Source organism: Ambystoma mexicanum, chromosome 2p, assembly GCF_040938575.1.
Source record: "Ambystoma mexicanum isolate Mex_15411 chromosome 2p, UKY_AmexF1_1, whole genome shotgun sequence".
NCBI classification, from domain to species: domain Eukaryota; kingdom Metazoa; phylum Chordata; class Amphibia; order Caudata; family Ambystomatidae; genus Ambystoma; species Ambystoma mexicanum.
Genome location: NC_090923.1, coordinates 278,380,711 through 278,402,974, shown reverse-complemented (window position 1 = coordinate 278,402,974; position 22,264 = coordinate 278,380,711). Strand labels below are relative to the sequence as shown.

The window sequence follows — 22,264 nt, the reverse complement described above, 5'->3', positions numbered from 1 at the left end:
GATCGTACCCACCCATGTTTGCCTCTTCTAATGATTGCATACCCCTATCACAACAATCTTTTTTGACATTATGAACACGAAAATAATTACTCACCTTCAGACAACCACAGAAAACAGAAGTAAAATTGAAGTTGTAGAAAGTAGATGTTGTCAACTATTTTCTACTCTTTCCACACCTGATAATACCTATCTCGGGAAAATAGCTAACACTTGAAGACATTGTGTCTCTTACTCCCTCTTTCCTGTTACTCACCTGGATCTTCTTACTTTTAGTGCTGATCAATTTTGTGTCCACACCCTTTTAGCGTGAACTGGTACTTAACTTTTTCTTTTTTGCCCTAATTTTAAGGCCATGCAGACATTTTTCTTGTGCTTCCACGCAAAAGGTCCATAGCTTTTATCTGAAAAATAAATCAAAATCGTTACAGGCACTCAAAAAAGGTTCTTTCTCCTTTCTCCATGCCTCATTTAACATCTCTTTAGGTCTCACGTCATCACTTCCTTTCCCATCTAGTTTCAATGAGATGTGTCCTCCCATCCATTCGTCTTTTGCAAATGCTTTCTCATCAGTTCTGTCTTCACTTCCTTCCACTTCTTTCCCTCTCTCCTTATCGAGAGATGCACTTGTCTGTGCCTGATCCCTTCCTTCATTATCGCATCATCGCGTCTCCCCTTTCCCCTCAGGACTAGGGATGTGAGATTCTTGTCCTTATCCTTCCCTTGATTTTTGTCGCTACTGTATGTAGGTGACTCATGAGCGGGGTTGCTGTACCCTGTGGCTGCTTTAAGCTTCCTTAATGGGTAGAGTCCCTTAGGCTTACTTCCCTCGCTTCCTGATTCAGGTGGGGCAGGTGTCGCGGTAGGCACCCCCACTCAGTGAATATATTTAGTATCCCAGCTGCTGGAGGCTCTTCCTCCTTTCCTTGTTCTTTACAATTTGAGAACAACACAGCGTTTTCTAACTACTTGCTTGTAAATGTGGACCCATTTTGTGGCCACGGCATGAACATCTTGTGGTCGGTACCTTTAACCCACTCGGTGCTATGTTTCTTGAGCTTGGGTGCGTTTTTCGGCAGTTGCTTGCATAAGTGTGCTAATGGAGTAATGTCTTCCATGTTTAAATCTGTTTCTAACAACATTTTCATGCAGCTTCATCACTCCCAGCAAATATGAGTGAGCACCAAATACCGCAAGCTTCAATCCAATCTTTTCCCGCCAGTACTTTTGTATCACCAATTTACTTCAAGAACTTCAAGAACATCAATTCATGTGCGATTCCCTCTTAACTATAGAATCGCGTAAAAACTCTAATTGATTTCAACCCACAAGGAGACAAAATTCCTTACATGTGATATACAACATAACACGTACAACAGACACTTAACAGACTAGACAGACACCAGCTGGACACAAATATCTCTGCCTTCTAATTTTTACCCCGACATGGGGTTTAAACGAACCCCTTTGATGACCTCTTTAAACATGGTTGTAGCGTAGTCGTTCCCTATTATGTGTTGACTCTGAGTTCACGTTTCTTCTGACCGCTATATTAAAGCACAGGAACAGGGCGTATCCTCTCTCTCCTCAGGTGTCCGCCCTGGAATTCTTTTAAACCTCAGGTGTCCACCCTGGAGTCCTCTCTCTTCTCGGGTGTCTACCCAGGTATCCTCTTTTCTCGGGTGTCTACCCCGGTATCCTCTCTTTTCTCGGGTGTCTACCCCGGTATCCTCTCTTTTTCTCGGGTGTCTGACCCGGTATCCTTTCACTTCTGCTTGTTTCTTAATCATTTGCATATTTCCCTATGTTATGGCTGTCTTTAATTTCCTGGAGGTCATCGGTCTCTACCTCTTGTTCGCAAATGTCCATAAAAATTTGTGGCCTGCGCCTAAATTAAAAAAAAAAAAAGTTTTGTTATTTCTTCACCAGGTTATATACAGCTAGCTGTATTTTACCATGCCGCCACGATAATAAAATCTTATATTCTGTCAGAATTCCACCTCAATGAGCCTTTGGTGTTGCCTGTGTTGTTTATGATACCTTTGTCGCTGGCTGAGAGGGCCTTGCACTCGCTGGATGTGGCTCGTGCTCTGAAATTCTATGTGGCACGCACAAAGAGTTTCTGGAAGACGCCTGAACTATTCATGAACTTTGGTCCTGTGAATCATGCGAAGGCCTTGTCCAAGACTTCCATCTTCAGGTGGCTCTCCGGCTGTATCACACACACTCATCGGTTGGCAAACTGACCACTGCCCGGTCGTCCGCGAGCCCATTCCACCAGAGCGATTGCTGCGACGACAGCAGTCCTGTCTGGTGTACCCCTGCTGGACATCTGCAGTACTGCTACGTGAAGGTCCACGCGCACATTCACATGATTCTACTGCGTCGACAGGGATTCCAGAGAGGAGTCCAGGGTCGGCCAAGCACTGCTACGGAACCTGTTTGCTTAAAGGTGAGCCTGTTCCAGAGGTAAGAGTAATAATTCTGTTGAGCCTTGCCACCTCCCGTGGTTGTGTATTGTTGTACTGCTATGTATTCTTTATTCATGAGCCTGTGAATCCATGCCAGACTCCATGCTGGAGAAGGAACAAGTTACTTAGCGGTAACTATTGTTCGCCAGCATGGGTCTGGCATGGATTCACATGCAAACCCACCCTCCTGCCCCTCTGCTGCTCTTTTTGGTCATACTGCCACTTTACATGCTACCAAATCTGAAGATGGCTGCCAGAGGAGGGGCTTAGGGAGAGGGCAGTCATTGGCTGAGGGCAGTATGACCCAGAGCTCAGTGATTGGTTTAGAGGAGAAATACAGTTTGTAAGTGAAAGTTTCTTTTACTGAGGATTCCCAGCCTGACAGGGATTTTTCATAAGCATGTGAATCCATTCCAGACCCATGCTGGAGAATAATAGTTACAGGTAATAACTTGTTCCTTTCACCGCCAGGATGTTTCCCGCTACATCCATCAGCTTAAGTGTGGAAGAAAGGTCTTGTCTGACCCCTATTAACAAACCACCAGATGGGTGCCCCATCGGCCCCTTCTTTGCCAGGCTCTGATATATCTCACATCCATCCATATGAAAAGGGTAACATAACCATGTTTCCTGTAATAGAAAAGTGTTAGAGTTCACAAGGAGGTCCAATGATCTCTTATCTGTTAGGAAATAGAATGTCCACGCATATTCCACAAAATTATATTGATTCAATCCTGGGATAGCACGGCACCTGGTATGACACTCTTTAGCCAATTCTATCCATGTATATTATCAAATATTGGAACCACATATTCTTTCATTGGCAACGTTGATGGTTGTTCGACCTTTTTAAAAGAGATTTTACAGCAATCAAAAACATTCGGACTGTCCTTCAGTGCCGGGAGAATGTCCAATTTGTATCCAAGAAATTCCAATGAGTCTGATTGGGCCTGTATCAAAGATGCAGTAGACAGTAGAGAACAATTAATTTTAGTCATATCGTCATAGTTTGGGATCAAAAGGTTGTACAAAATCAATGTCGTTGGAATTAAGGATACGGTGAGTAGGGACCTTCACAAGTAACTTCAACAAAACCAGGCGGTTAATTACTTCCTTCTGAGCCGCAGGCAGCACCTGGGTAATAGTTACTTCTGACTGTCGAATACTGGCTTGGGAGACAGCAAACCCACTTGGGTTGAACTCCCGGTATCTTGTGGTTGTACATTCATACAGATTTATTTGGTCTGATGCTGTATCACTTGAAGTAATCGATGCACAGTGCTCCGCTGTAAATCAGGTCGGTACGTATTAATTTGGCCAACTGGTTAAAGTTCGCACACTTGCTGAAAAAAAAATTTCTCCCGCATTTCCTTTGTCTTAGCTTTCTCTGACTGGGGAGGGACCTCAAATGCGTCGACAATTGTAGAATTTAAAGGTTGAGTGTCTAAACATATTGGTCAAGCAGGCAGATTATTGGGAGCCTTTGACCGTAATAACTGGCCTTTTTCAAACGCCTTTCCTTACAAGTGGGGTAATTTAGGGGAAATAGAGCGTCATCAACTGGCCCATTGGTAATACCCATTTCCTGAGTTTCAATCATTTTAGGCTGTGTCTATGCTGTACCACCACACACCCCACAGGTGTCTGTGTTACTCTTGGGGTGCATCCCTTCACAGTGTACCCACTATGTTACCCTGTCTAGTCACTTCCTCGTGAATATACCCACATAGTTTCCATAAGATCTTAATTGCAAAATGCAATACTTTGTTGCTGGGTTCTGCCGTTGAGTTCAATATATTGTGCTGGCTGTTGGTATCATTATTGGAGCCTGAGTCGTGCGTATGCATGACGGTGGCGTATCGTCCATACCCATGTTTGGATATGCTGAAAGCTGTTGTGTGAAAGGACCAGTGACAGGATTTCAATAGTGGGAGGCATCACATAGATTTGTAAGATAGTTCGAGGCGAGAATTGTTATCAGTGCCGCCAAAGGTGGAGTGAAGGTCTAATTTATTCGCATCATTATCCTCGTGCACTTGTACATTGATGTGGACATGTTCTGTGTTATTCAAATGGTCTGTAGAGTCCTGTTTTTTTTGAAGAACGAGATTTCCTTTGGTTTAAGCACAGGAATTTTGGTCAGGACAGTGGATGGATTGGTGTTAATAATTTCAGGTGTTTCTTATACTATTAACGCCGCCCCCCCCCCCCCTGCTTTGGGGGGCCGGGGAGGCTCCCCCGGCCTACTTGGAGTCGTTTGTTTTAAAGCGGCTCACTCACCACTTAGCGTTTATAATTAACGATTCAAAAAGGAGGCAAGGGAAGAAAATGGGATCACCAGCTCCAACCCACAGGTGCCCCGCGTATGCAACTGGCTCCTTTACCGCCCTTTAGAGGCTATTTGAAAGTCCCACTTTAAATGGCTTTGCTCAGTTCAGATATATAGTAAAATGTGAATGGGTAGTCACTATGTACGCTGAGAAGAAATAAAACGTTTATGTACACGGATGGGAAGCCCTGATGTAATCCAACTTCTGAGAAATCCCGGTACCCCGCCCTGCTGCCACTGAGCCACAGAACACGAGAACACTCTGCACAACACTCCGCACTGCTCCTCTATGGAACAGTGCTTTTGAGTGGTCAAGGTCTGCATCCAAGTGTGCTTCCAGGAAGTAAGGAGATCGTAAAAAAACTGCTGCCAATGTTCCAGTCAAGAGAACACACTGCACAACACTGCGGATTATGCCTTTGTAAATGATGTGGCTCTTGGAGTAGTACAAGATAAGGCCATATTAACACGAGAAGAAAGCAATCATCTTTCTGTTTGTGTCTTGCTTTATGCATGTGAGGGTGGTAGTCACTTTGAATTAAATGTTGACATTTGTATAAACAATGGGGCAAACCGAATAAGTAGGTATCCAGTCATACTTGAGATGGCTAAGGTTGTTGCTGATAGTCCTTCCCATGGTTGCAGAGAGACGGCATATTGGGTGCACAACTAATGGATTACCCTTGTTAAAGGACTTCTCCAGATTGATTGCGTCCATTAAAGAGCTCACTCAAACAAAACGCTGCTATAAGAGCCCTAGTGAGCGGTGGAATGGAGACAGTAGTCGCAGTCGACGGTCTGATAATCTAATTCGGGCTGCAAAAAAAGAAATGGAGGCGTGATATTGCGCAAACACTGCAAATGGGAGGAGGTAAGTTGATGGCAGCCGTTATCTCAAAAAACATCAAAGCTCTTAAAGTGGATTATTGTGGGTGGTTGAGAAGGCACCACACAAGGGGCAAGTGTGAGATGTGGATGCTTCTAGCACATTATGCCAGGACTAGAAACATGGGCATTTGGTCAACTGTGGGGGGGTCTGCCAGAAATAATCTACCTATTAATAGCGTCTCTGTGGAGAGCTGGCGTATCATATTGGAAACACACTGGGGGCTATGGTACCCAGTGTTGAGGCTTATACTAACGTCAATCAGAGCTGGTTGTGTAAATCAACAATAGCTGATTTCACCCAGATGATTGTGAAATTGCTGACTAAACGCGCTGTTGGTCCGGATGGTACTTGTAACAGTCTTTTGAAGCGATCACAAGGAATATGGGCCACTGCTCTACATACTCTGTGCCGATTGGGACCCATGGACAGGTTCCTCCTTGGAAAGAGAGAACCATCCTTCCAATCCACAAAAAGGGATGCAGGAAAAATCCAACTAACTACTGTATGCTCGCCATGTTGGACATACTAGCGAATATTATTGCTGGATGAATTGAACCAGTGGATTGCAGAATTCAAAAACTTAATTCAGAATTAGTCAAAATTAGTGTCTTGCATATTTTGTGTGGAGGTGTGGGGGACTAATTTCAGGGCAGATTTGATAATTGTTTAGCATGACAACATCACTCTCAATAGAAGACATCTTGTTGGAGTTTGATCTCATGAGAATATCAGTAGCAATTGACTAAACTAATCATGGGGTATGATAAACTGAAGCAGCTAGATAATGGCACATTAATGGTTGATGTCATACAGGCATATAGTGCAATACACGATAATGTGAGATTTGGTACCCTTGGAAGCCTATGGGTCATACACAATATTTGGACGCAAGCATTCATTAATGAAAATATGCTTTTGATACAGCCTAAAGGGATGGATAAGGAAACAAATATATAATCATAGCAAGGAAAATGACTGCATGCGTTTGGCACCAAGCGAAAATAGTGGCCCCTTTATTGAATATTGGAAGGAGGTGCAAAGCTGGCCCGAAATATATTGAGGCCTTTCCCAACAATGCCATAATAAGACACCATCTCATGCTGAAATGTAATCCTACGCAGGCTCTTGAAATAGAGGGTGCTAAAGTGGGCATACCACGCCTCGAGCGGTTGTGTCGACTGTGTGGAGAGATGGTGATTGAGTAAGCTGACCACGTCATGTGCCACTGCAGCGGTCTAAATGCTATTCAAGCAAAGGCATTTGAAAACCTATAGTAATAAGATATTCTGCGGTGACGTGTCTGGGTTGTGGATGATGCTAATAGAAGGAAATGTTATAAACCTCATTTTTTACATGATTACATTTTATGGTAAATGTATGGATATTTTGAGTGAACTTTCATAAGGGATTTATTAACTGGTGTTTTGATGTAACTGTTTTAGAGAAAGAATTGATGTTTTAACGTTTTAATTAACACTGTTTTTAATTTAATGTGGCATATACACAAAGCCAGTCTTTGGCTACAGGTATTGTAACAAATTCATGGTGGCAACAGTAAAGACAGATACAAGTGATCACAGTTCAAGGGTGTTTATTAAACTGTAAATGACGGGTGGAAAAACGCCTAACCTAAATCTAAAATGAGAGCAAACTTCGACCATCAAATGAAAAATAAGGCAGTCCTTGTGACGTATTGTCAAAGTGAAAGGCCTATACTAAAAATTATCTATTTCCAAATCCTTAAAACGAATTACAGAAAGAGTGTGGGATAGAGCTTTAAATAAAGAAAGAAGTGTTCACAAATAATAAGTCAGGGTGTGATTGCCAGCGGTCTTCCTTCCCCACATTTTGAGCACGGGACAAGGTGGATTTCCTGAGCACAACACACTCGAGCTTTCCCAGCACGAGTCAACGGTTCCCTACCGGTTATCAGGTTCTTCGATGGTTAATTCTCTTTTCAGCAAAAGTCTCTTGCCTTCGAGGGCCTGATGTATTCAGCAAAACAAAAAGTTCCTTTCTAAGCGAAAGTTGGGGTGATGACTTTCCAACCCCTGGATCTCCCTTTCTTGGACTCAAACCCTTAGGCTTCCCTCAATCGCCTCAGGTCTTTCTTTCAGGATCTCCCTCTGCCGGTTTCAGATCCTAATGCCAAGGGGGACAATCCACTTCCCCTGGTCGTACAATACTTCAGACATTCACAAATATTAATGTCTTTTTAAACAGTTATTCAGGCTTCGCCCCTTTCTGTCGGGTTCTCTGGCCACCTTTTGCAAAACAGTTCACTGTGGACATTCCTCAGTCGGATTCCCTTCTGTCAACACACTGTTCATAGGAACTTCACGCCTCGCCCCTTTTTGTTAGCATCCCTCTGCCGGGTTCACTCTTGCCAACCTTTGCAACACACCGTTCATGCACCAATTTCACCAAGCATGATTTATTTCCCTTTTCTTCACAATCCTCTGTCGGTCAAAGATTTTTGATTGTACAGAGGATATTAAAAGACCCCTGTATGACCACTTTAACCTCTTTTAGCCTTTTCCCCAAGGCCCTCTGGTTACGGTAGTGTCTACCATCGAGTAATCACCCAGCGTTTCCTGCTTGAGCACCCATGTGGTGCCAGACTCCTCTGTTGCTGGTTTTCCCCTTTTTTTTATATCCCGCTCTTTAACGCTTTTCACAGTCCAAATTTAGCCGTTTGCAACTTTTCATTCAACACAGTTCAGTTTCCCATTGGCTCTCCCCTCGACTCACCGGCTTTGATGAACTGCCTGGCTTTCTTTCTCTTTTGGAGTCAAGATTGTACCACAGAGACGAGCGTCTCTCCCTGGATTGGTAATCTCGTGTACCGTTGACATATGCTGCAACACACATTGGCTATTGTTCGCGGTCTTGTAATTCTGTCTGCGGAGGTCTCAAGGGCCTTGTTCGGCAAGGGCAAGGTTGCTTCTCTCCTTGTTAGCCCCTCGGTATGCGCCAGCATTCTCATCCTCTTGAACTGCTGTGCTGAGTTAGCTCTCACTTCGTTCTGTCTGCTTTGCTCTTTCTGTGCTCTTTTGCTCTACCTTTTATCCCTGTCAGGAAGAGAAAGGGCTGTCTGTGTGTGTGATTCTGATCAATTGCCTGACTTTGCCTGACCTTTGTATGTCAGGTAAACAGCTCTGGTGTTAGTCCGTTGTCTTTCGTGTTGTGCAAAAGTGTTTGTGTCGGAAAAGGGGGCGGGGGTGTCAGTGTTTTGGAATTTCCTACATGGTTGGATGGGGAAAAGGTGATGAAAGAGGGGGATACTGTGATGCTGGAAATGCATTGGAGCGACAGGGCCTCCATTTCCTTGTCCTGTACTCCCTTTACATGTGTGTTCTGTGTTTTCTGCACAGGAGTTCAGTTTGGAGTCCTGGCAGTGCAGCTCTTCCTCTTTTTGGTTGTGATGGATCCTTGGGATACTCGTATGGCACCCATGGGTGGGAATAATACCCTGTACCTCTATTGTATGTTTTTGGGCACGTGTGTGGCCCACAGAGCAGGGTATGGGCTGGAGGCAGCTCCATGCTGAATTTGGCAGGTGCTCAGAGTATCATCCATTTTGGGAAACCCAGGCCCTACGATAGGAATCAATGGATTCCTGATAAGACAAGATGGCCCCTGTGGCCTCTTGGTTTCAATTGCCGTTACCTTGTTTTCCCAAAGTCCTGGGAAGCCCTGACTCTGTCCCTTCCCCTGACTGGATGTTGGGTGGCAGAGCCATATATGGTATTGTGGGAAAGTCCAGGTCAGACTGGCTGGAGCCTTCCCAGTGATGTATGTTGTGGGTACACCCTTTGGATGGGGACCTGTGTGAATAGTGTGTGACCAAGATACATTCTATGTTATGGGTGTCTGTTTTCTGTGAGTATGACACAATGAATGAGACAGCCCTGTCTGAAACTGACATGAATGCAGTGTGGTGTTCTGAAAGGCTGGGTACTTGGCCCAATCAACATTCCTTGTATTGGGTGTCTGAGTTGAAGTGAATAGCCTGAATGCTGTGAGCCTGATTGCCTGCCTGGATGAATGCCTTTCTGTCTGATTGGCTTACTGGACTTGGCTCTGCACAGTGAATGAGGGACAGATGTGTATATCTGGGGACCTCTCACTTCCCAATTTGTTCAGAAGCTGGAGTTGAAAATTGAAGCTGCTTATCCTTGAAGCTCAGCTGGAAGATGAATTATTGCTGCCGCTTTCCTTCGACCCAATCTGAAAGCTGTTGAGTCTGTCGAGGACTGATCTGAGAAATGACCTGGCTAAGAGACCTCTCCACAAGCTACAAGGGAGCATCGTGCAGAACCTGACCTTCACTGAGGCACCCTGGAAGCCAGTCCTGAAAGGCTGTCGACCTGAGAAGGGGTCTGCTGAGAATCTTGAAATAAAGCACCGGGACATCAAGGCCATCGAAGTCCATTGCCGTCGACCGGGCTTCAGAGGATTTCCCTAACCACTGGAAGCCAGTCGAGTCGTGTTGCCCAGAAGCGGTGACAGCTTGACGCTGTGCTGCTCGATGACCAAAGCCGCAACGCTCCACCTTGCCTAAGAACATTGAACGTAGGGCTCCATTGCCATCACCTTCGATGGCTTTGTACCGCCACAGAAAGTCAAGGTTGTCGATGACTGAGGAAAGTCTGCCAGTGGGTTTCCCACCACCCGAAGTCCACAAAGACACAGACAAGTGAAGATCTGAAATCCAGCACGTGGTAGAGTCTCGATCGCCGAAGCTATACCGACACCCGCTGCTGTGGCTACGTTCATCAGGGTCTTCTTTGCGGCACTGAACTCTTTGTACCGAGGTGGAACGCACGCCTCATCTTCACAGGACCCCACCCACTAAGAATTAAACAAGGTTTTCACTGCTTTTCGGAAGGAAAAATGATACTTAATAGTCTGAATGGGCAAGACAAGAGTTAAACAGGAGAGGGGCGGCTCTGGAAAAAGCTCTGCTACTCATAATAGATTGGCAGAACCAGTGAACTTGAAGCAAGTATACATTCACTGACCAAAGGCTACGAGAAGGGAGATATCTTTTAATGTTGTGGCAGAGGCAAGAAGCTCCCCATCCATGAAAAGCCTGATTGACCAAGCATAGGACTTTAAACTTAATACGACTGTGAATCGGAGGCCAGTGTAGCTTCCGAAGGAAAGCCGAAGTCCATGAAAACTTAGGTAGCCCCACTGCTAAGTGGGCAGCAGAATTCTGTACGACTTGCAAACACTGAAGAATGTTGGCTGCTCAAATAAAGTAGTGTTTCAATAGTCCAAGGCGCCATCTCCATGCTGGACACCACCAGTCCATGCAATTTAGCTGGTATGAATGGGATGATTTTGCTAAAAAGCTTAAGTGGGCAGCGCTACATCTGGCCCTAACATTTTGTTCAACGGAAAGGGAGGATACGATCTTTACTCCAAGATTTTTCACAGTGTGAACTGGGACAGGTGAAGCGCCCAAAGAATTGGCGGCCAAAAAGCAGCCAACCAAGGCGAAATCTCACATTTATCAGTGCCCAAGACCATGACCTCTGTATTTTCTGCTTTATGCTTGTGCCAGTTCTTCTGCATCCATCCCCCAATGTTAGACAGGCAACTCCTAAGATGACTAACAGCATGTTCCTGATCATGGTCCACACGCAAGACCAGTTGAGTGTCATCAGTGGAAGAGTAGAATCCACAGACATGTGCATGAATAAGTTTGGCGAGAGGAAGCAGATAAATGTTGAACATAAGAGGGGAAATTGCTGACCCCTTTGGGCCCCCAGAGGTAATGCAAAAGAAAAAGGAGGCCATGAGAGTTTGCATCCTAGTTGACAAAAATAAATTAAACCAGTCAAAAACTGGACCAATCAATGCCGACCTCCCTTGGGTGTAAACGGAGAATCCCATGGTCAATGGTGGCAAACTCTGCAGAAAGGTTAAACAAGATAAGGACACCTACACAACCTTGATCTAATACCAGGGAGAGGTCCTCAATGACTGAGACTAACACTGATTCTGTGCCCATCAGGGGGCGAAACCCTGATTAAAAAGGATCCAGAATGGCATTGGATTCCAAGAAAGCTCTTAGCTGGCGGGGTCACAGTGGGCGGAAGATTCTTTGTTAGGCCCTGCAAAAGCAAAATAGGCCGAAACTTACCTGGAACAGCTGGATCCAGAGAGGCATTTTTCTGCAGTGGGGAGACCACTGTATGCTTCAGAAATGTCGAAATAACACCAGCAGTAATATTCCGCATTAGTAAGATGTGACAACAACCCAGGGTAAATATTCCGTTGCAGGTCTTGAAAGCTAGAGTCAAGAGTAGATGTAGACTTATTTTTTAAAAAATTTTTATTTGTTTACATTCAAACCTTTAATATACACAAAAGATTCACAAAACAAACATTCATTCATTTCACTTCCGACCAACTCTTTAACAAGTCTTTACAAATCTCCTTTTCGCTAAGTCCCACTCATCCATATAAGTGAGTGTTTAGTTATTTCTTTTTTGCCATGACCTCAACTTAAAAGGATTTTCCAAAAGGACAAGAGATGTTTCACGTCCTCACTTTTTTGCAGGCACACTTGGGACTATCAATCGATTTTCAATTATTGCTAAAAAGTGTGTTAACAGCAAGACTAATTTCATGTCTCTCCCGTTGAACATTTGCTGCCATCACTCTTCAGCGTCAAGCGACGGGTGGGAGGCACTCCAAAGGCCCAAATGACGAGTTCTTTCCGTTCTTAACCCGACACAGAATAGCACCTAGTGTTTCAATGTTTCAGGTACTTGTGTGGAGCAACGACACTTCGGATCCAAGTTTGCATACGATGACCACGCCCGTAACCGCTCTTTGGTTTTAAACCCGTTCAGCCTAAAATACATGTACAGCCTTCAGGCGTACGGATCAGGAAATTATTCGATGTATTTTTGTATGCTGTTATACGCCGAGATTCAAGTGGGGCCTCACACACTGATTTAGAGGACAATCTTTTGGAGCATGTTAAGTCCCAATCCGCACGCCATATTTTTGTTTTTGCCGCATTCGGGTTGCCTTGGAGAACCTCAGGCTGGATATCGTACTCCAACATTAGGACTTTGCAGCGTCTCATCCACATTGACAGGACATCAGGACCAGAAGAGGTGGCACCATGTAAAACTTCAAATTGTGGAATTTGTTCGCATTTTTTTTGTTTTGCGGTAGAGTGATAACAAATTCCAATAAACTCTTGCATGGATTGAAATAAGTGATAATTCGTATCTTATGGATGTCGTTGCTGTTCCTTTCGGTAAGTTGAGAACTTTGGACCAGAAGATATTCTCAAGCGTGGACCATACCTCCCATGTGCGTTTTCTGCCCCGTACGTTAGTATAGGTATAACCTTTTGTTCGTAGAATCGTAAAACTGCCTTCCGAGAAAATTTCCCATATCTATTGTTTATCACCAGCGCTTGACACGCTAGTTGCTTGCATTTCCGTTTAGTCTCAATTATCCACGGGTCGTCATTAAGACAGGAACTGATCATCATTCCAAGGTATTTCACACTAGGCGAAATCGTCAGTTTTTCTTGACCCAATGACCATGCTAGTCTTTTTGCAAGCCTTGTCTTGCCGCTTTCCAGATCTTTAAGGACCAGTATTTCACACTTCATTGTGTTAATAAGCAGATGGTTATCAACCACATATTGTTGGATAGCATTGATTTTCCTTTGTAATCCAATGGGTGTTAAGTCCAGCAATATGAGATCATCCGCATAGAGAAGCCAATTTAGCCGAGATTTGTGCATCTTTGGAGGAAAGGTGTTTATAGCCTCAAAGGATTTCCCAATGTCAGAAATAAACAGGCTAAATATCGCCGCCGCTAATAGGCAGCCCTGCTTAACCCCTTTGAATGTGTTGATCGGCTGAGACAGCGTACCCGTTTAGTCCAAGCGTGCCCGGATTGAAGTTCCCGTGTGTAGTTCTTTTATTGCAGCCACTAGATCTTTCGGGCAACCCCATGCCCGCAATTTGTTCCATAAGCGTGCGCGATCTATCGTGTCAAACGCATAGGAAAAGTTAATGAAGGCGAGGTATACCACAGTTTTAGATCTAATTGCCTCCATTTTGAGTAGATTCAACAACAACAAATTCAACGAGCAGCCAACCTGCTTAACAAAGCCTGTTTGTCTTACGTCTACGTGTTTCGATTGAGTTGCCCATTTTACTAAGTTGTGCTGTAACATGGTCGCATACACCTTCCCTAGGACATCGAGCAGGGCAACTGGCTGATAATTTTTAGGGCACGTTCTATCTCCCTTTTTGAATATTGGGACAATCACCGCAGATTTCCATGATTGAGGTGTCTGCCGCTGGAGGTTCACTCTCTTAAAGAGAGACGCACAGAAGTCTGCCCATGGCTCCGGATGTTGCTTGATCGTAAAATTGGTCAGGTCATCAGGTCCGGGAGCCCTTGAATTTTTGGCTTTACTAATTATTCTCACAATGTCTTCTCTAGTTAATATTAGTGATCAGTTTGAATCACTGTGGTCATCTGAGATGAGGGAACTTCCACTATCTTTGTATAGCTCTTTGAAGTGGGCGATCCACGCTGCTTCAGATACCATAGAAGTTTGTAGAGCGATCTGAGGTGCCTGTGTATCATTAATAATCTTCCAGAAATCTCGGGTATTCTTATTATATAGGCTTTTTAACATGCCTTCCGAGCCACTTTGAGGCATTATTGCTTTATATGATTTGATCCAGTTTTTGTATCGTTGCTTCGCCCCTCTTATCTCAGAACTACGTGTCACTGTGTCGGCTGTTCGTGCTTGTCGAATTGTACTCCTCATTAGCAGTTTCTGTTGTAATATGGCCAAGTCAAAACAATGCGTTCGTTTCAACATCATGTGTTTAGATCCACCATTCATGGTTTTGAAATTTGCCAGTAACTGAGCATATTCTAGCGTTGTTGCATCCCTGCTGAATTAATTTGCTATCTGTTCAACTTCATTCTCAGCTAAACAAAGACGCACCCTACTTGCTCCCATGTCAATCTACAGCTGCTATTTTGGTCTGACATCTGCATAGTTATTTGCAAATTCCATCTTCAACATGTTGTGGTCGCTGTTTGAATTTTGCACCACTTTTAGCGATGTTACACGTTGATGGAAATCAGCAGTAACAAATATGTAGTCAATGGTGGATCCCTGGTTTACTCAGATCCACGTCGGGGCAGGCGCTATGTCACCTGGCGTGCAGCCGTTGAGCAACTGCAAGTTTCTTACACCCATTTCTTTCATCCATTGTGTTGCCAAGGTTTTTTTCTGAAGCGATTTTGGGTTGAAATAGTCTGTTAGGTCGCCACAAAGTATTATGTTCGACCCTTCTTGGTCGACCAATAGGCGATCTATGGCACTTGAAACTGCGTCAATGAACACATGTGTTCCAGCCCTCGCATGGTTCCAATATAAGTTTAAAATGGTCACTTGTTCTTTGCTGCGGGAGTGTTTGACCAATTTGACGATTGTTGATTCCTGGATGAAGGGAGAGTGATTTACAGAATTGGCAATGCTGTATCCAGATGATTCTTACCAAGGTTTTAAGACCTGCCATAGGGTGACCCTTCTCCAATTTTATGGCAGGGTTTAGTGCTATCTCAGTCTGGTATAACAGGGATACCGCTTCTCTTGAAGGCAGGCTATATCCAACCCTCCCAACCACTCGGTGTTCATCAAGTGAGTAAAACCACGCGTATTCCAGGATCCTAATACACAATGCTGCAAGGCAACACCCTTCTAGCATTATTGGTGAGAGTTGTTGTTTAAGGTGTCAGCCAGCCATTGCCAGTCATGTGTTGAGCCATGAATGTGACTAGTTATTGGATGATCAGGCGCTGAGGCGCCTTGTTGCATTTTGCCTTGTATAGTTATGGTGAGTCTCTCGCTTCCATCCTCAAGTACAGAGCTTTTGTCTTCGTCAAACGAGACCCGTTTCTTTCCGTGTAGCACTGTTCTGTCTTTAGGACCATCTTCGCAAGGCGTATTGCAAATTGTCGTAGTTAAGCCAGTCAGCCGGGTATGAACTCTTTCAGTTGATGGCGCTGATGGTTTAAGTAGAGTTGAGAGTCTTGATGCAGGAAGGTCAATCTCATTCTGACCCTTACGAGGAGACACAGACTGACCATCGTCTAATTTATAGACGTCAAAGCCCAATGAAAAGAGACACATTTGCTTCCAGAATAGAACCGGCTATTAAAGTTGAGGTGACATGCAGTACCGCTTTGTCATTTCGCCGCTCATCTGGAAATTCGACAAACTTTAAGTCCTCGGTGGTAACTGCACGTAAACTAGGTACGTGGTGGAGTAGGTTAAAGATGTTGCGTCTGTTTAAGATCAAATTGTCAGACGAATTTAACCTCTCGACCAATAGTCTAACCAGAGGTGCGTGCCCACTGCCCTTGGGGAATTTACTCCTTGAGCAAGTCTGTGGACCATAGGACTGTCGTTTTGATTGATCGTACTTGTGCTTGTCATTTTGCTTTATATGCTGTATTTCATCAAATTTAACTCGTCCAATGGTCTGATTCTCGTACAGTTCATTCTCGTTTTGGTCATCAGTCCCCCTCATTACAGGGTACTCAGGGCAGGTCCCAATTATCTTGTTTCGTTTCTTCCTGCAAAGTCTGGAAAGTCGGGCTCTTTAGTTTTTCAATCATGGGCGCAATTGATGTTTTCAATTCGTGGGGGAAGGACGTACTTTCGAACGGCTGCACTGGTTTAGCCTGACAGACAGGGTGCTCTAGGTAGGTTCCGTTTATCCTGTTTCGTTTTTCCTGCAGTGTCTGGAAAATCGGACTCTTTAGTTTCTCAGTCGTGGGCACTATTGGTGTTATCACTTCAAGGATGAGGGATGAACTTTCAAGAGGCTGCACTGTTTCAACCTGGCATACGGCAGCAACGCTTGCCTTCGGTGCTTCTTTATCGAGAACGACAATTCTGCCGTCTGTCCAACCGTTTCCCACGTTCAAAACTTTGAGTAAGGCCTCACTGGTGATTTGAGCTTCAACAACAGAAGCAGCAGACTCCACAATGTCTTCATACTCTGGGTCGTCGTAAATTGACATGTTTAATAACTCCGACGATATTTCAGGCTCCACTATATACTTCACATTTAGACCTCCTTTGGACCCACTTTCAGAGGGGGGTTCTGCAAGAGGCTTTTTAAGTGCAATGGGGGCAAGTTTTGTTTTTTCATTGGCGAGCACATGCACCACTTTGATGTTCCGAAGAAATTTTCGGGCACCGGTCATTTTATTCCCCTTTTTTGCCGGTAAATTTTTCGTTTTTTCGCACTGCTGAGCTTTCAGATGTTTTGTGGGGCACGTACTTTGTGGTCTCACAACTTCATTGTTAAATATCGGGAACAGCATTGGCACTAAGTTTGGAGTAACTATTTTGTTGCTTTGACCGACTCCATTCGGTTGAGTATTACTGTTAGACGTAGATTCAGCTTGAGTATCCACATGTGCCAGATTTGCTGTACTTCGTGCTTGCTCAAAAGCGGTATGAAAAGACACCTCCACAATTTCCACAATCTGCAAAATGACAGGGTCCAGATTTCCAGTGCTTTTCGGCATAGTAGGAACCCTTGATGACCTCTTGCTTGGTTCAACAGTGTTGGAGCACGGAACCAAGGGTACAGTGGGTAGGGGTTGAACATTCGACTTTACCCCCTCAGTACACATTTGTGGACGTCCATGATGTTATCTTGTGGCAAGGAACATGCAATTTGTGACTCGGAGTTGGATACACAAGTAGTGACATTCGTGTTGACTGTTCTTTGCATATTGCCATATGGGGCAAACTGTGAACGCTCCTCAGTTTTCTCACTAAACTCCACATTTTGAGATCTTCCTGCATCTTTTTTGAATGGAGCAAGGGCTTCTTTTGCGACCTCAGCAAACAGTCTTTTATCAGTTGTGTCATTCTTTCTTTGTTCCTCTAACAGTTTATAAGATTCGTCCAGTTTTTTAAATCTCTCATGTGTTATGCTGTTAGTGTTTGTACATATTTGTTCCAACTTTACCACTTTCGAGTTTAATTGGGCGACCATTGTAGTTAAATCTCTGGTTGCTTCATTTAAGTGTTCATATAATTTCATGAATGGGGCAGAGAAATAGTTAATGAAGATAGGAGCAATGCTTGTAAATCTAACGAGGGCACAGCTGTACTTGACTCGGGACCCTGTAACAGTACTTTTGTACAAACAGGTGATTTATCTAATCTGCCTCTTTTTCTCCTAATTTTAGGGAAGGGTCGTTCCATAAACGAGTCAGTTGTCTCGTCCAAATCAGGGTCGTCTATATTAGAGATTTGGAGTCTGTTTGTATTACTAGGACTACCAAGTGTCTCTCGTTGGTTGCTGATGTGCAGCCTTTTCTGAGATGAAATAGGTAATCCCGAGATGTCATGTGAGTGAGATGACAATAGACCTATTTCTGACATTTTTGCTCGTTTGAGAGGCACATCAGCCGAGGTAATCTCACACGGATCAATTAGTGCGCGGTTGGTACGCTTCAGTGATATTTTTGAACAGTCTTCACTGTTTAAAGGTGCAGCCACACTTGCTTTATTCTTACTGACATTAGTCATTCTAAGTAAATGCTGCAGCACATTATTGGCAATCTCTAGTGAATCGTGTCGCGTGTTGTGCCTTAATGGTAATGATGACTGTAGAAAGTCGGATGACATCCCTTTGTTTGCGGTTTCTTCACACCACCCTCCAATTCTGGCGTCATTAGGTTTAGACTTGTTTAGTCCTTCGAAGTCATCAGAGGCTCTAACAGGCAGGCTCAACCCATGTCGACGGGTTGAGCTGAAGTCACTAGAATGTCAACGCCAGGTGAGCTAGCCCCTAGGGGGTGCAAGGAACAAGATTCCACATAGATTGTGCAGCCCTCAACTCCTTTAGTCTTAGAAGACAGTTTCTCATGATGCGCGGCCCCAACTGCCTGCCGCGCGCACTCCCGCAACGATGGTGGCGTTCTCGCACCCACGACCACTGTCGCGTAGCATGCAGGCCCCCCAATCCCCACCACTCCCATCATCCATTCCATCGTCCACCAGATGCGGCACTCCGGACTCAGCAAGGCGCGCCGCACTCGCGACTGCCATTGCTGAACCGCCAGCACCATCGATCTCCGGAGGTAAGATTCCTCTTTCAGGTGAATGCGTGTTTGCGAGATTGGACTTAGATAAAGTTTGTAAAGGAGTGGTCAACCCACAATGGGTTGTTTCCACTTCTTTAGATTTCAATGTTGATGTGTGGGTATGGGGAAGCGTAGGCAGAACTTCACAAGATTCAAGCCCGTTATGTGTAAGCCTGTTTTGTGTACAACTAAGTTTGCTTTTTAACGATGAATCAAACAGGCCAAGAGCATTGATATTGTTAGTCTCTCTAATAAACACCTCATCCATCACATTATCAATCTCCGTCGATGACAGTGGGGACAAAGGAGACACTGTGCTATGTGTGTGTGACAATGAGAGTTGAACAGTCGATACAATATGAGCCTCACCTGTGGAGGTGCACGAATAATACTTGCTTACTTTGTTGGTCCGTGTGTGCTGGGGCACGGGAATCGTAGAGTTGTCTTCATTACAATCGCGTCGCTTGTGAACGCGAGTTTTCAACGTCGATTGACTTGACATGTGTCTTGATGGAATAAGTTGCGTTTTACTCGTCGTATTCGTGATGTGACACTAAGGTCTTGGGCACTCCTCCACCCGCCGAACAGCCCAACAGCAGTCCTTCTCAGCCCTTCACTCCTCAGGGCTTAGCCTTAAGTGAGTTTATAAACTGCAACACATGATCCTCATATATGATGTCATTTATAACGCGCCTGTGCACACGTGTTTCTAGGCGTGACAAGACAAGGAGGGGGAAAGAAAGGGAGGACATAATAACAATCTTACTAGGCCTAGTGTCATTCAGATAGTGCGGGTAAGAGGGTAGGGGAGAAGTGCCAGGGGGAGGCGAAGGGGCAAGTGCAGTTAACACACGTGTGCAGCCAGTGTGTGGCTCATAGGTGCAGAGAGAAGGGACTGTAGGGTTGCAGATACAGACAGACCTTTAAGTGCTGGGGAACCCCAGAGGCAGTGCGAGGGCAAATGGATATGCAGCACACTGGGCCCGAGATGAGAGGGTGACCAGGAGGCTAGTGCACAGAGCAGTTGGGTGCATCAGCAGGGGAGAGGAAAAGAGAAAGCGGAAGCAAAAAGGAAGGTCTTCATTTGCTTCCGCAACCAGGGGTGGTTCTGCCAAAGTTTGAGAGGCTGGGAGGCTGTTCGGAGGGAGGCCCCAGCTGAGGAGGTAGATCTGCCCCAACTCTCTGCTTGGAGAAGCGTCTGGCCCTCAGATTTGGAGGTGGATGAGCGGAGAGCTGGAGAAGGAAGATGTTTTGGAAGAGAAAGTTGTAGGTAGAGCTGTCAAAGGCCCCAGAAAGCCTTGTGAACGATGCAGAGGGTCTTGAAGTTGATCCTTGCAGTCACAGGGAGCCAGTGAAGAGATTTCAGAGCTGGAGAGATGCGATCCCTGGGCTTGAGGCCAAGGACAAATCTCGCAATCATCACCCTAAGCAAAGCTAGAGAAGGTTGCCTCAGGGACAGGAACACGAGGTGACATAGGAAAAAAGAAGCAGCTGCCTGGGCAATCTGAAAATCCATGCTGTTAACGTGAAGTTTAGTAATCGTCTTACTAATTTAATATAGAGTAAGGAAAATGAATGATGAATTGTATTTTCTATGTAATTGAATATAACATGTGAAACGTTCAAAACAACATAATACTTAATAAACTCCATATAGAAATGTTAAAAACAGTATAGTTGTATCTTTTGAAAGGAAAAATAAAAGTAACAGAATGCAAAGAAATGCAAATTTGGAACAGTTCCTCCAAGACTCCCTCACAACAAAAGTTAGTATATGATCAGGTCTCCTTCCTGTGGTCCATGTTTGGTACAGTCATGCTGCTTTCTATTACATCTGAAGGAAATGTGAAGTGAACACTTCCTAGAAACAATGGTTTCTCCAAGTGATCATCCCTAGTAATGAACTTCCCAATGTAATGCTCTGCTGATAGCTTAGTGTATGTTCAGTATTTACAAAGAGGTAGTGGGAAGTTGTTGCAGTTGCTGTGGAGCCAAAGCGCTGAAGCAGAGGCTAAAATTATGTTTTAGAAAAGGGGCAATCATCTTGCTGCCGGTTTATTGTTGTTTGCATCTTTTATCAATCAGTATTTCGCACCATAATCTACAATACAATGTAGTAATTCAGAAAAATATGGACATTTTAGCAATAGTTTACTGTATTGTTAACACAGGCTTTGATTGTCTGGTTTTGTTTGTTTTTTGTCAGGTGGACACCGATTTGCAGAATGGATTTGCCCCTGGTATGAAACTTGAAGTTGCTGTGAAGACTGATGTAGATGCCTACTGGGTTGCCACAGTCATCACCACCTGTGGGCAGCTCCTGCTTCTTCGGTATGATGGCTATGGGGAAGACCGCAAAGCAGATTTTTGGTGCGACATCATGATGGCCAATTTACACCCTTTAGGTTGGTGTGAGAAGAACCAGAAAATCTTTAAGCCACCTGAAGGTACATGACTGTGACTTAATGTGAAAAGTAAGGCAATTGTTTGTGTCCATGTCTTTAATAGGCTCTATGAATTCTCTTGAGTCTTGATTTTCATTATGCCTATTTTGCCAGAGCCTAACTTGCACCCTGCAGGTAGTCCAGAGACCCACCTGTACTGTAGCAGGTGTTGTTGCAGAGAATAGGGCTATGACTGACCCAAAGGTCTGTAGAGAGTTGATCTCTGCTTCGTGAACGCTAACCCAGTAAACCTCAACAGCTGCTAGGATGACTATAAGACAGCAATTGTGGTATGGGCCTACCCCCTGAACATATATGTACTGATTCATATTAACCATTGGGCAAGTAATTAACATTAGACTCATCACTATCTTCCCTGCAGTTTTATAACTAAACCAAGCATTTACACTCAATATGGTGCTTCTTTATTCTCCACTAGTAATACAAAGAACTGCTGGTTTCCTTCTTACATCCACTGGTGGATGTGTGAACTGCTTAACCCGGCTTTGCGGGCTGCCAGGAGGAGCAGAGATCTTTTTAATGTGCTTTGCCCAGACTTGCCACACACTTGGCTCATCAGTGTACAGCCACACTAAAGACAGTTAGAAGCTGACCTAACAATTGCATCATAGCCACTTCTGGTTATAGAAGACCATGGAAAGAGAAAAGTAGTTTAAAAAGGCTGGTATGTAAAAAGGTTATTTCAGTCCACAAAATGGGATCTCTGCCTTAATGCCAGTAAGACTGAGATCCGTCCCATTGGGACACCTGCTTCCCTCTCACTCTCTGGACGTCCTCCTTGGAACCCCTCCCCTCACCCTCTTGTGAAGCAAAAAACCTTGGGGTCATCTTCAACTCCTCTCTCTCCTTCTCTCCTCATCACGTACCTTGCCAAGAAGTCCAACTTTCAGCTCTACCTCTTCAGGGGCATTCTCCTTTTCATCACCTT

At 44.5% G+C, this 22,264-nt stretch overlaps 1 protein-coding gene across 3 annotated transcripts in view; it reads left to right on the top strand.

Annotated features, from left to right (window-relative positions):
* The window catches only part of SFMBT1 (Scm like with four mbt domains 1), a 1,637,826-nt gene that overhangs the window by 285,777 nt on the left and 1,329,785 nt on the right, over positions 1-22,264 (top strand). For all 3 annotated transcript variants that reach the window (XM_069643544.1, XM_069643545.1, XM_069643546.1), the window contains exon 4: positions 21,078-21,318. In XM_069643544.1, the coding sequence (XP_069499645.1) occupies positions 21,078-21,318 (241 nt within the window). The remainder of the gene's footprint in view (positions 1-21,077; positions 21,319-22,264) is intronic.